Source organism: Oryza brachyantha, chromosome 1 (assembly GCF_000231095.2).
Source record: "Oryza brachyantha chromosome 1, ObraRS2, whole genome shotgun sequence".
Taxonomy (NCBI): Eukaryota; Viridiplantae; Streptophyta; class Magnoliopsida; order Poales; family Poaceae; genus Oryza; species Oryza brachyantha.
The window spans coordinates 8,940,231-8,953,411 of record NC_023163.2 but is presented as its reverse complement, the minus strand read 5'-3'; the positions used below and the strand labels follow the sequence as shown (position 1 = coordinate 8,953,411).

Sequence of the window (13,181 nt, the reverse complement as noted above, 5' to 3'; positions counted from 1 at the left end):
TATAGTGCAATTATTTGCCTTTCCGATTTAGCCGTTTAGCTTCCTTATCTTTTTATCTCTGCTTAGCTTAGGCTTACAAATCAAAATTTTAAATTTTAATTTAGAGTTAAGTTTGAGGTTATCTTTTTGTCTCTGCTCATGTTTATAAGTTAAATTTTAATTTTTTTAATTTTTAATTTAGAGTTGAGTTTGGACTCGTAGTTTATTTTTAGTCAAGTCTTTTAGATCGCTAAGAATACATAAATAAAATTTTTATTCATAATTATTTTACGTTCATAAATATGTCCCTTTAGGGCTACATTCATTTGAAGATTATTAATGAAAGATGAAAGAATATCTAATTTTGTTATAACTATTTAATGATATAAACAATGAAATTAAATACAACAAAGTTGAAAAATCTATTTTAGAAATGTGAGATCATGAACTTATCTCTATATATATTTTTAAAATACACCGTTTAACATTTTGGAAAACGTGCGCGCAAAAGGAAAAAAAACCCGACAAAAAATCCACAGCTAAAGATGATTAATATTCGAACACTTGTTGTCATACTCCAATATTGAGTTCAATCAAACGAAGTAAAAGGACAATGTGGGGTTATATTATGCATAAGTATAAGCGACGTATCTTAATTAACATTCATATTAACCGACGACAATAGTTAAGCATCTTTTAAAGATGATATAGGGTCTATTTGAGAGCTTCTCTCGGCTACAGCTTTTTCTAAAAACTGCTTCTGCCAGAAGCTGCCCCAAACAGTTAGTTACAGATTCTAGCAAATAAACTAAGAATTCAAAAGCTGAAGAAGCTGGATTTAAAAGCTTTTCTAGATTTCTAAAAGCTACTTACCATACCGCTGCTTCTTAAAATCTAAACTATTTCGACAGGCCTATAATAAATATCCCACCGGCTAGCAGTAGCTTTGTTATCCAGATGGTGCAGCATTGCGTCATAGGACCTGGTTCTCACCGTCATTCCCTGGAGGCGCGCTCTCATGTCACGTCAGACGGCTGGCCCCACACCCCGAAACCAGCGGGGGGAAGCCACGTCCACCTGTCCCTCACACCACACCACACCACACGCACACGCCCCTCCCGTGCCGTCACCGCCCCGAGGCCCCCACCCGTCGTCTCCAAAACGGAACCGGAGAACAGATCGGACCACCCGAATTTGGCTCCTCCCTCCCACCCGCCGGTCACCCCCCCCGTCCCCGAGACCCCGACTCGCCTTCCCGTTGCATTTCGCGTCGGATCAACGAGCATCCATCCAACCGCGCTTCCGATTTTCCACCGAGCACGCACGCGAGGGGAGGAAACCGCGGGGCGTGGCGCGGTGCGGGCTGTGTCAATGAGCGGGGGGCGGGAGGAGGAGGATGAGGAGGAGGAGGCGGAGTACGGGCCGAGGTACGTGAGGATGCCGCAGGAGCCGGAGGGCGACGCCGCGGCGGCGGTGGCGTCTTTCCGGCTGCCGGAGTCGGCGCGGGCGTTCGACGAGCTGCCGCGGGCGAGGATCGTCGGGGTGTCGCGCCCCGACGCCGGGGACATCACGCCCATGCTGCTCTCCTACACCATCGAGGTCCAGTACAAGCAGGTCCGCTTCCTCCCTCCTGCTCGGGGTTCTCGCCGGCGGTGATGCGGGCCATGGTGCTTAGCATTGGCGATTTAGCATTTTAGCTTTGGTGATTTGTTTCGTCGATGCTGCGCAAATTTGATTTCCATTTGACCTCTAAAGGTATCCCCTCCCCTTTTTTAATGAAAAAGGAAAAATAATATATTTTATGCGGTTTAAGATAGAGTGAGCCTCCACCGCTGCTAAAAAAACGAAATAAAATAGAAGGGGTCCCTTTCTCTTGTTTGGATAGCAATTATGTCAATGAGTAGCTTGGTGGAGCTTGCACGAAAGAGTAGTTGGTACTTTTGTTTCGCTGATTCGGTGGGGGTATGAAATTCAGGCTACTCTGACCATTTTTGTGCAAATGCAGGCAAGTTCTTTGCCTTGTGGGTCAGATTCAAGTGTTATGCGTGTGTCGATGTGAAATTTCCATGTTCTTTTCATGTGATTTTAGAGTTGACTACCTATGCCAATCTGTAATTCACCTACTTTTTGTGGTCCATGGAAGAGTACTGTTTGAACTTGTTGTAATGTTAAGTTCCAGTTGGTGGATGCACGTCATTCTTTGTTACATAGAAACAGCAGACCCAAGTCAAGGAATAACATGAATTGTGAATCATCACATCTTATTTCTAGTTGATAGGTGCTGTTCCATATGGAACAATGGATTCATTTCCATTACTAAAGTGGTTTTCCTTTGCTGTTGAAAAATAATATGTAAGTGGTTTATTATCGAGAACATGCTATTTTTATTCACCTTCTTGCATTACTAAGATTTTAAAGTTATGTGAATGATGGACTTTTTATATCCTTTCAATGAAGTTAACTAGTTCTTCTATCAGTTTAGGTGGCTTCTATATAAGAAGGCATCACAGGTTCTATATCTACATTTCGCGTTGAAAAGGCGTGCATTTCTTGAGGAATTCCATGAGAAACAGGAACAGGTCAGTTGCACTGCCCGTTAACTATATTTGCATATGTTTATCCTTTCAAGTGGAAATGGTGAATGCGGTAATTGCACACCAGCAATATCTGTTACTGTTGAAGTTTTGCACCGTCACTTTTGTTAGCAGTCATTTTGACATTTTTACTGTACATTGTAAACATATTAGAAAAAAAAACAATTTTGTCCATCTTACTGTTTTGCACTCCATTTGCCATGGATTTTACCATGCCCCACTTGTTTGGGAAGCATGTAATATCTGTTGCAAGCATCCCTAGAATGCCGTTCCCATTTTTTTTATAGCCGTGGAGAATGCATTTGAAAAACAAGAGAATTCTCAAACCCCCTATTCCACTGTTATTTCCACTCTCTATTCACTTGGCTGCTAATTCAGACATAGAGAGATATCACTGCTCAGACAAAGCTTCCTTTTCAATCATGGAACTGAACCAGCCTCATTTTTTTTAAAAAAATAAAGGTCAAGGAGTGGCTTCAAAATTTGGGAATCGGGGAGCATATGCCAGTTGTGCATGATGATGATGAAGCGGATGATGTGCATTTTCCTTCACAGCATGATGAACACTCTGTCAAAAATAGGTAAAATGCCGTTTTTATTTATGATTTTGACCTTAATGGACTAAAACAAAGATGGAAACTTCAGCAATGAAATCTTTGTAACCAGTACATTGATGCAATCGGACTAGTTGACTTCCCATAAGTTTACCTGTGCATATTAAGAAATGAAACCAAACCTTTTTTTGCAGAAATGTCCCCTCAAGTGCTGTTTTGCCTGTCATCCGTCCAGCTCTTGGTCGTCAGCAATCTGTTTCTGATCGTGCAAAGGTTGCCATGCAAGAATACTTGAACCATTTCTTGGGAAACTTGGAAATTGTCAACTCAAGAGAGGTACCAAAAATCACATTTCTCTATACTCTTGTCATATTGATTTTGATTATAATGTCTATACAGCACCAAAAACATCGAATTTGTCAATTAGGATATATTCTCTGGTTTGCCTTCTTTTGGACTGTAACATGGAATGAAATGCAGGTTTGTAAATTTTTGGAAGTCTCTCTGTTATCATTTCTACCAGAATATGGGCCAAAGCTAAAGGAAGATTATGTTACAGTTGGACACTTACCAAAAATTGACAATGATAGTAAAGACAGATGCTGTTTGTGTGGATGTTTTAGTTTCTGCAACAGTAACTGGCAGAAGGTATTGAACAATACGCATTGATTTTATTTTATGCCTTAATTTTTATCATTATTTTTTCTTGTTTGTGACCTGTGAAACCGAACATTTCCTCATAGGTTTGGGCTGTACTGAAGCCAGGATTTTTAGCTTTGCTCCAAGATCCATTTGATCCAAAGCTTTTGGATATAGTTATCTTTGATGTATCACCTCACATGGATAGAAATGGAGAATGCCAGATTGCTCTAGCAAGAGAGATCAAGGAACGTAATCCATTACACTTTGCATTTGAGGTATGCCCTGTTCTACAGCTTGTTTTCTCCCTCAAATTAAAATAAATAAAATATTATAACCTTATCACTGTCTTCCACAACATTCAGAAACAGATGAACCTCTTTAAGGTGATTCATTACCCATATAAATTTTAAGTCCAATCAAAACAAAATGTATTTGTTTGGGTCTATTTGCAAAACCTTGTATTTTCTATCTTTTATCTGCTAAAGCAAGCGTGTTTCTGAGTTGGCCAAACAGTCTCAACCGCCATCAGGCAATCTCTCATTTTAGTAAGAAATCATTGATAAAAAATTCTATCATTTAGAAAAAGAAATTGTAGTGCGCATCTAGGCTTTAGTTGTGTGCTAACTGGCGACACGCGTGAATAAAATGAGGCCCTGTTTGGGAGAGCTTCTGTCAGCTGCAGCTTCTCATTCAATCTCCACAACTCAAAAATCTCTCCCAAAAAACACTCAACTTCTGAGTATCTGGAGTTGCAGAATACAGAAAATAAATTAGAAGACAAGCTGGAAAACCCAGCTTTTCCAGATTCTGAGAAGCCGACTTCTCAAAATCTTGAGCTCTCCCAAACAGGTCTGGTTAAGATTTACTATAGTATACATGGGGCATTTTAATCACATTTTGCTTGCCTAGAACTTCAAAAGATACCCAATTGGTCAATTCTAGTCTTCATTCCCCCTTTAACAAAACCAGTAATGATCATGCCTAAGCATTGATGATTGGGTTTGTGTTTGTGAGATACAGCCCAATGACCAATTGGTTTTGGTCGTATTTTCCTTTTTGTCAGATAAAACCCCACTAATACATGAGCACAATTGTATTAATCAAGAATTCAGAAGGTTATAATTGCCCAATGTACTCCATCCATACCATGAAATTTCATTAAGCAATATAGAGTGGATACACCTAAGGTTGTCTCATGGTCATTCTTCTTTACTGCTTTATGGGAGTTGCTTTGGTAGAATGCGTTAATGTGGGTTTCCTAGGAGTTATATCTTTAAGAAAACCTTTTTAATTTGAGTTTCTTCCTAAGAAACTATTACCGTAATAGTTTTATTTCTTACCCGCTTTCTACGTGTTCCTTATATTAGTACAGTTCTACATATGCTCCCAGTAGATCTACAGCTACATATCCTGTGACAAATCAGCTGTCCATAGTTTTCATAGAAATAGAAACTAATGTATAATATTCCGCTGGTGTTAATAGAAGTACTCAAGTCGTTATGTGATATTGGCCTTGATCTTCCTATGTTAAACCAACACGGTAGCATGAAATAAATACATCTTCTGTTTTTTTTAGTCCAATTTTCTTAGTGCTGTTCCTTGTTGAAGGTGTCTTCTGGGGGGCGGACAATAAATTTGAGAACAAGAAGTTCTGCTAAAGCAAAAGATTGGGTATCTGCAATAAATACCGCTCGACGACCCCCAGAGGGCTGGTCTCACCCACACCGTTTTGGTTCATTTGCACCACCTAGGGGTTTGACTGAAGATGGTAGTGTTGTACAATGGTTTATTGATGGTCAATCTGCGTTTAATGCTATTGCTTCTTCAATTGAGGAAGCCAAATCAGAGGTTGGTTTTCATCAACTCAACTAAAATTTCTGTTGCAAGTTAAAATCTTGACCATGTTGTGGAAGATAATTAAACTGTTGAATGTAGATATTTATCACTGACTGGTGGCTGTGCCCAGAATTGTATCTACGGCGTCCTTTCCACCATCATGAATCCTCTAGACTTGATATTCTTCTAGAATCAAGGGCAAAGCAAGGTGTACAGGTATGAGATTGTTTTATGGTGTCACCAATCAGTTCAAGTGCTAAAATGATTGTTCAGCTGTGCACTTGTATATAGACCGTCTTGGCGCTTTGCAGCATTTATTTGTTTGTAATAGGATTGATAGTATCAATTATTTAATGGGTAGTTGTCTATATGAGATGATAATAATATACAAGTGTATGAAGTTTACCTTTGCAGACATGGGTTGTATGCAAATGTATATGTGAAGATACAATCTGCATGTCATGCTAACAGACGAAGAACTATTATGTGTTCTGAAGCTCTTTGCAGATGATAAACCTGCCTTGTGTATCTTGCAAGGGTTGTTTCAATTACGTAGTTGCACTTTTATCCAAGAAACAAGCAAAAATTGCCTCCATTTCTCACATAGGTGCACTTTATCTATGTCGTATGCAAAGGTTGCCCTATTACCTCTCGTAGTATCACTTTTATCGAGACACATGTGTTTGGCACATGCTAACATCACTTTGCTACAAAATTTACCTGATTTGACTGCTGGAACTACAAAATAAAATATAGTACTATCCTTTAATGGTATTTGTTAACCAATAGTTTTTTCTTCAAATAAAATTTGGCCCAATAGTTTCATTATACTTTTCCTTTTTAACCCTTTTCCAGATGATAACCTTTGTATTTGTCAGAGGTGTATTGTGGGGTACAACATTAGTTATGCCAGAGTGCTCACTGGCGATTTGTGTGTTGGTAGGGTTGGGGAAGCGTAGAAAATTGTTATATTTCAAGGTTGTAGTGATACTGCTTCAGGGAGAGGAACAGGGGAAAATTGCAGAGTAATATTTGGAATTGCTAGTTTGGAGTCTGGAATTAGGGTTGAACTTACGGAGGTTTCGTTAGGGCACATGAACATCATTGAGGGATTAACCTAGGGAGGAGAGTGACAGGTTATGGGGATGGGGGATAATATTGTTGAGAGTAGAATGAAAGATGGTTAGTTGGGAGAGTAAAAATGAAATATGTATATCTTATGGCTAGTATGATATCTATGGTTTAACATCCCCTAACTGAATATACACTTTTGTTATAGATAATTCTGTAAGATAGTGTGTATAAGTTTCATTTCTTTGCAGGACACTTAAGTGGTGTTTGCTTATTATGAGTTCAATTCTTACTTTATATCAACTGTATGTCTCAGATAAATGTGGATTGATACTATTTTGCAGATCTACATTCTTTTGTACAAGGAAGTTTCTCTTGCATTGAAAATTAACAGCATGTACAGTAAGCGGAGGCTTTTAAACATTCATGAGAATGTTAAAGTTCTGCGATACCCTGACCATTTCTCAACTGGGATATACTTATGGTATAGCGAGAACTTCATATTCATGTAATCTATTTCTGCTGTTAACTAGATACTTATGGCTTCACTCTTGGCTATGCCTTGAAGGTCACATCATGAGAAAATTGTTATTGTTGATAATCAAGTATGCTATATTGGAGGTCTTGATTTATGCTTTGGCCGTTATGATACTCCTGAGCATATAGTTGTGGATGTTCCTCCGTCAATATGGCCAGGAAAGGATTATTACAATCCTAGGTAATGCTCTGTGCTTTCATCGTATTTTTAGCCCAAGATTTGCAGGATAGTGTTTCCTAATGATTCTATAACGTTGTTTTACCTATCTAATTGCATTTTCTATCTTGCTTAAGGGAATCTGAGCCAAATTCTTGGGAGGACACAATGAAAGATGAGCTTGATCGTACTAAATATCCACGCATGCCCTGGCATGATGTTCAATGTGCTCTTTATGGTCCTGCATGTCGAGATGTAGCAAGGCATTTTGTTCAGCGCTGGAACTATGCAAAGGTCAGTTTACTGGTTACATTAGTCATCCCGATCACTGTTGAAAGTGACAATTCAATCTTATGCAGAGGAATAAAGCACCAAATGAGCAAGCAATTCCCTTATTGATGCCTCAACATCACATGGTGATTCCCCATTACATGGGTAAAATAAAAGAAACACACGAGGAAGAGAGTAAACAGACTCATGATGAGGATATTAAAGTTCAGAGGTTAAGCTCCTTGAAAACACCAGCATCGTGCCAGGACATTCCACTGCTTTTGCCTCAAGAGCCTGATCACCAGGCATTACATAATGGGGATTTAGGTCTGAATGGTTTAGATAATAATCATGATCGTTCAGATCACCAAAATAAATCCCACTGGAAACCACCAATTCCCAACAGGAGGGCCAAGCAAGATACTTCTCTTCAGGATTTACAGATGAAAGGTTTTGTGGACAATCTTGGTTCCCCTGATGTTTCAGTGATTGGACATTATGACACCTCAAAACCAAATATGCGTCACATGGATATGGAATGGTGGGAGACACAGGAGAGAGGAGACCAGGTCGCTTCGGTGCTTGATATTGGAGAAGTTGGTCCCCGAGCAACTTGTTGTTGTCAGGTCAGTTTGCACCATTTGCACTGGTGATTTAGCCCTGTTTGTTTCTCCCGTGGATTATAATCCAAAGCAATTTTAATTTTAAAGTTTGATTTTTAAGAATGATTTTGCGCATATTATTTACTTGTCTGGCTAGGATTTATGAAAATGGAGCAGGGCAATGGAAATGGTGAGGACACTAAAACTAATCCTAAAATCAGATTTAGAAATTAAAATCAGCTTCTTGAATCCTCGAGAGAAACAAACAGGACCATTAGCAATTATTTCTTGGTTAGTATATTGTTTACTGGATGGGATAATGTAAGTTCACAAATTTAGCCACCCCAAGACTTTGTGTTTTGCTAGATGCAACTCAGAATTATTATTATTGTTCGGAAACAGTAGTGGAATCCATTGTGTTTAATATATAAAATATTAAAACTACTAACACAGTTATTTACAAATCAAGAGGATTATAAAGAACTAAACCATGATTGCAAAAAATGTAGATCTTGCCAACTAACCCTAAATAAATGTGGGCTTAGTTCCTCCTTGAAAAGATGTTGCCACCCTTGCACGTTGGTTCAACTCAGAATTCTTCACCATTAGAAGTATGACTTTGAGAAATAATGGGTTGACAAACTGAAATTCAACTTATTTCTCTCAAAATAATATATATCCTTTTTTTTGAAAAGAAGACAGAAGTGACAATCCTTAAAATAAACACAATTCTTTCGTGCCTGACAACCTTCTTTTTCTATGAATGTTTTTTCCTGTCAAAAGATAGCAGCCATGTTAGTGGGCTATGGTGCAGTCTTCAAAGTATGAAGTGCAATGCGAGGGCACATAGTACAGATATGTGAGGGAGTTGGGAATCTTTTGTGAGGATACAGACCACAGTAAAGTGGAATGTTTTATGTTGGAAGCTGTAGGAGGATGCGAATAGTGTTAGGTATATTAGGTCTAATGCAAGGTATAAGACTATTAATATGCACAGGCCAGAGGTAATGATGGTACTATAGTCTTTTGCAGTCTCTTCAACTTCTATTTTTGCCTCATGGGTTATCATTAGTTCATTACCAACTGAAGAGGAAGGATGGGTGTAGAAGCAAGAAGCAACCATAACCACCACTAATTGAAATATTTAAAGGAGTGAAAATATGTCTTGCTCTAGCTTAAATATATCTCATACTGATAAATAAAACTGGAATTTGTATGTCTCTGTTTCTACAGGAGCTTTGGAGAGTATTCGGGACATGATATTGTTGTCCTTGTAGCCATTTTGCTTGTATACTAACACTAAAAAGCAAACAGAAATTGTTTTCAAATTTATAAATATGTCTGGCTAATCAAAAGCACAATTTAAATTTTACCTCAGGTTGTTCGAAGTGTTGGTCCATGGTCAGCAGGAACAACTCAAATTGAAGGGAGCATCCACAACGCCTATTTTTCTCTCATTGAAAAAGCAGAACATTTTGTGTACATTGAGGTGCTGAGTTATTCCCCTTTATTTTTTTGATCTTTTGTTTTTTCAAATGTAATATAAAAACTCCGCCAAAATTTGTATATTTGAAAGTACGAAAATTTCATACCTACTTGATACACTACGAATTCATTTCCCCTGGCTAAACTCTGAACTTCATTCTGCTGGCCTATGCAGAATCAGTTTTTCATATCTGGTCTTTCAGGAGATGACACAATAAAAAACCGTGTGTTAGAAGCATTATACAGGCGTATACTTAGAGCAGAAAAGGAGAAAAGGTGCTTCCGGGTTATAATTGTCATACCCCTTTTACCTGGATTTCAGGTATGTTCTGTTGTACCAATTATTGGCAGTTTGATGCTTCATGTCAGCCTGTTAATTACATGTTCAATTACAGGGAGGCATGGATGATGGTGGAGCTGCATCTGTTAGAGCAATTATGCATTGGCAATACCGAACCATTTGCAGAGGGCCTAATTCAATACTTCAGAATCTGTATGATGTGGTTGGTTCGAAAGCCCATGACTATATTTCTTTCTATGGGCTCAGGGCACATGGCAGACTAGGTGATGGTGGTCCTTTGGTTACCAATCAGGTAAAGAAGCCCGGTTAATTTTTCACTGTTACCTTCCTAGGTCATGGATTTAAATTAGTCTAATGTTCAGTTTCTTTTCTTTTCCTTCTTTCTTTTTGCTAACAGTCTGAATTTTGCAGATATATGTGCATAGTAAGTTGATGATCATTGATGACCGGATGACACTGATAGGATCAGCTAACATAAATGACAGAAGCTTGCTTGGATCAAGGGATTCTGAGGTATGGTTTTCTCAGTTACCTCTTCTGTCTAATTCACTGCATAACATAGGAATTTTCCATTCCTATATGCTCCAAACATGCCCCAACATTGTTAGGTTAAATAAAGGACTGCTCCTAAGGTTGTACTCCCTCCAGTCACAAATGCTTTTACTACTACTATCTCCATTCTACAATGCAAGACTTTCTGGCACTGCTTACATTTATACAAATACTAATAAATCTAGACATATACAAACATTATACCTTAATCAATAGATGAATCTAAGTATAGCTAAAACGTCTTACATAATAAAATGGAAGGAATATTTTCTACCATAATGTATTTGTAATGAACCATTAAACTTATACATTATGGCATTATGGAAGCACTTTTGGAGACAGATGCACACATGAATTCCATATGTTAAGTATATGCACATTGCTTGCATACAAACAGATAAATTTACCGTGTTCTCAAATTAATATTTTAGAAGATGACCTAGGGAATATTTTTTTTGTGTGAAGAAATCCTTATCTCTTTGACAGCTGCATCTGTTCAAGACCAAATGACATGCTTACATCTTGTTAGTGGCCTACTTGGCTAATCATCTTGTCTCTCTGCTGTTGACTCTATTATTGGTCTGTTTTTGTCCTCTTTTAGATTGGTATGATTATTGAAGATAAAGAGGTTGTCAGTTCAACAATGAATGGAAGACATTGGGAAGCTGGGAAGTTCTCACTCAGCCTACGACTTTCTCTATGGGCAGAACACCTTGGCCTTCATCCAGGAGAGGTTTGTACAATGTTTCACTTGGCTTGAATCACAAACTAGCTGTTTTAAGTTGAAAGTAATACATATCTAGGCTTTTTGCTGACTATGCCAATATTAAGATAACTGACTGTTACACCAATTTCATCTATTATCTGGTATAATTGTACTGGAAACATCTACCCTACCTTGTCATCTTGCCCTAGATGTCAGGGTTGCATGTCCTGTTAATGTGTAAAATGTAGACTGTGTGCACCTGTTTTCTTCTTTGTGAGTGGGAAAATAGGCAAGTTTCTCGCATTCTATTTTGCCTTAATGGAAATTTTAGGCCTCGGAGTGGGTGTCACAAACTTTGCATGTTGTGATTGCTTCAGTGAGCCACACTAGAAGAACATTCTCTGTAAACTTTCACTTGATGAATGGTTCCATAAAAGGAATATCGACAGCAGCACGTTTATCATTTTCACAATACATTATGGTATTGATGTTGCATGTGCAATATAGATTTCTGTGAGTTTAATTCTGCTCAACATGCTTCTTCACCTTAACAGGTTAGTCAAATTATGGACCCTGTGGACGATTTGACTTATAAAAACATCTGGATGGGCACTGCTAAGGTGAGCGAAATGGAGATTTATCTTGAAATGCTAGTCTGCTCAATATGGAAACGCTTGAATATGGTTGTTCTGGCGTTGCACTCTTTCCTACAACGTTTGTTGTCTTCAGCAGCTGATAATTTCCAATGCATTTTCTGTCCATAGCGTTGTGAACATGATGAGTATTGATCTTTATCTTATTTACCTCTCTCTGAACAAACTGATACTGTGTTGCAGGAGAATACCATGATATACCAAAATGTCTTCTCATGTGTTCCTAATGATCACATCCATTCTAGGTATGGAACAAATAACCTGTTTTCCAGGTTGCTTGTATTTCAGTTGCAGTATTTGAAACGATTTTGACCTCTTGCAGGCCCCAATTTAGGCAAGGCTTTGCCCATCGGAAGGAGAAAATCGACCACACAACCATTGACTTGGGTGTTGCTGTAGAGACAACAGAAACTCACAAGGATGGGGACCTCGCTGGCACCGATCCTATGGAAAAATTACAGGCCGTGAGGGGTCACCTCGTTTCCTTCCCTCTGGAGTTCATGTGCCAAGAGGACTTGAGACCATTCTTTGGCGAAAGCGAATTTTATACATCCCCGCAAGTTTTCCATTAACTTCTCTGATCTTTTCCTCTTTTTTTTTTTAGGGTGAATCAGCTTCAGATCTAGTACAAAGTTTCCTATAGGGCCTTTTTTAGGCTGTACATTACAGTTTTTTTTTTTTACAATTGTAGATGTATATAGGCACATATATCTTGTGAAAATAGTTAAGAGAAGAAAAGCAAACAGAAAGGAGAGAGACATTTCGGTGTAAAGTGTTGAATCGCCCATCACCGAGAGAACAAAACAATAATTTCTTGCGAAAGGAATGTTACCGTTCGCTTCATTCTTTTTCGCACTGCAATTGTACGAGAGGCTGTTTGCGTTGAAACTGTTATCTTCACTTTGTAACAGCACCATTATCAATAATGATGTTTTTATGAATGGACGCTGGTGAGTATGTGCGGTATTTCATCTACAGTCTTCTGTGATTATGAGAATTATGTTGAGTACTCTTTGCGGGAGGGAGCAACGAGCAATGTGCTAAAACTAAATCAGTACCAGTAAAACCAATCTTGAGCAGCAGAAATTACTACTAGATTAGTAATAAAGCAAATAATGGCCCAAGATACTCTATTGGGCTTAATCTAAAATCAGTAAGACCAAAAAATGGGCCAACCTCGTGAAGCCCACAGGACCACGCGACGCCTCGCCTCACGCCTGGTTAGAGTTTTAGTACCACCTC

The 13,181-nt window shown here is 38.5% G+C and overlaps 1 protein-coding gene across 1 annotated transcript; it reads left to right on the top strand.

The window, feature by feature from the left end:
* Positions 1 to 1,219: 1,219 nt before the first annotated feature.
* LOC102721888 (phospholipase D zeta 1-like) lies at positions 1,220 to 12,897 on the top strand. The gene is made up of 20 exons (XM_040519884.1): positions 1,220 to 1,593; positions 2,457 to 2,558; positions 3,036 to 3,154; positions 3,322 to 3,463; positions 3,608 to 3,775; positions 3,871 to 4,044; positions 5,378 to 5,617; positions 5,705 to 5,821; positions 7,021 to 7,160; positions 7,245 to 7,394; positions 7,508 to 7,664; positions 7,730 to 8,266; positions 9,621 to 9,731; positions 9,903 to 10,049; positions 10,123 to 10,320; positions 10,440 to 10,541; positions 11,182 to 11,313; positions 11,841 to 11,906; positions 12,123 to 12,184; positions 12,262 to 12,897. Exons 1-20 carry the CDS (start codon positions 1,351 to 1,353, stop codon positions 12,509 to 12,511), a joined length of 3,357 nt encoding a protein of 1,118 aa, XP_040375818.1. The 5' UTR covers positions 1,220 to 1,350; the 3' UTR covers positions 12,512 to 12,897.
* Positions 12,898 to 13,181: the final 284 nt, after the last annotated feature.

Bases quoted from the DNA above. Each gene is read 5' to 3' on its own strand.
- LOC102721888 (XM_040519884.1), top strand. From the start codon at position 1,351: ATGAGCGGGGGGCGGGAGGAGGAGGATGAGGAGGAGGAGGCGGAGTAC. The intron at 9,732-9,902 runs GTGCTGAGTTAT...TGGCCTATGCAG, and splicing joins AACATTTTGTGTACATTGAG to AATCAGTTTTTCATATCTGG. The intron at 10,321-10,439 runs GTAAAGAAGCCC...TGAATTTTGCAG, and splicing joins GTCCTTTGGTTACCAATCAG to ATATATGTGCATAGTAAGTT.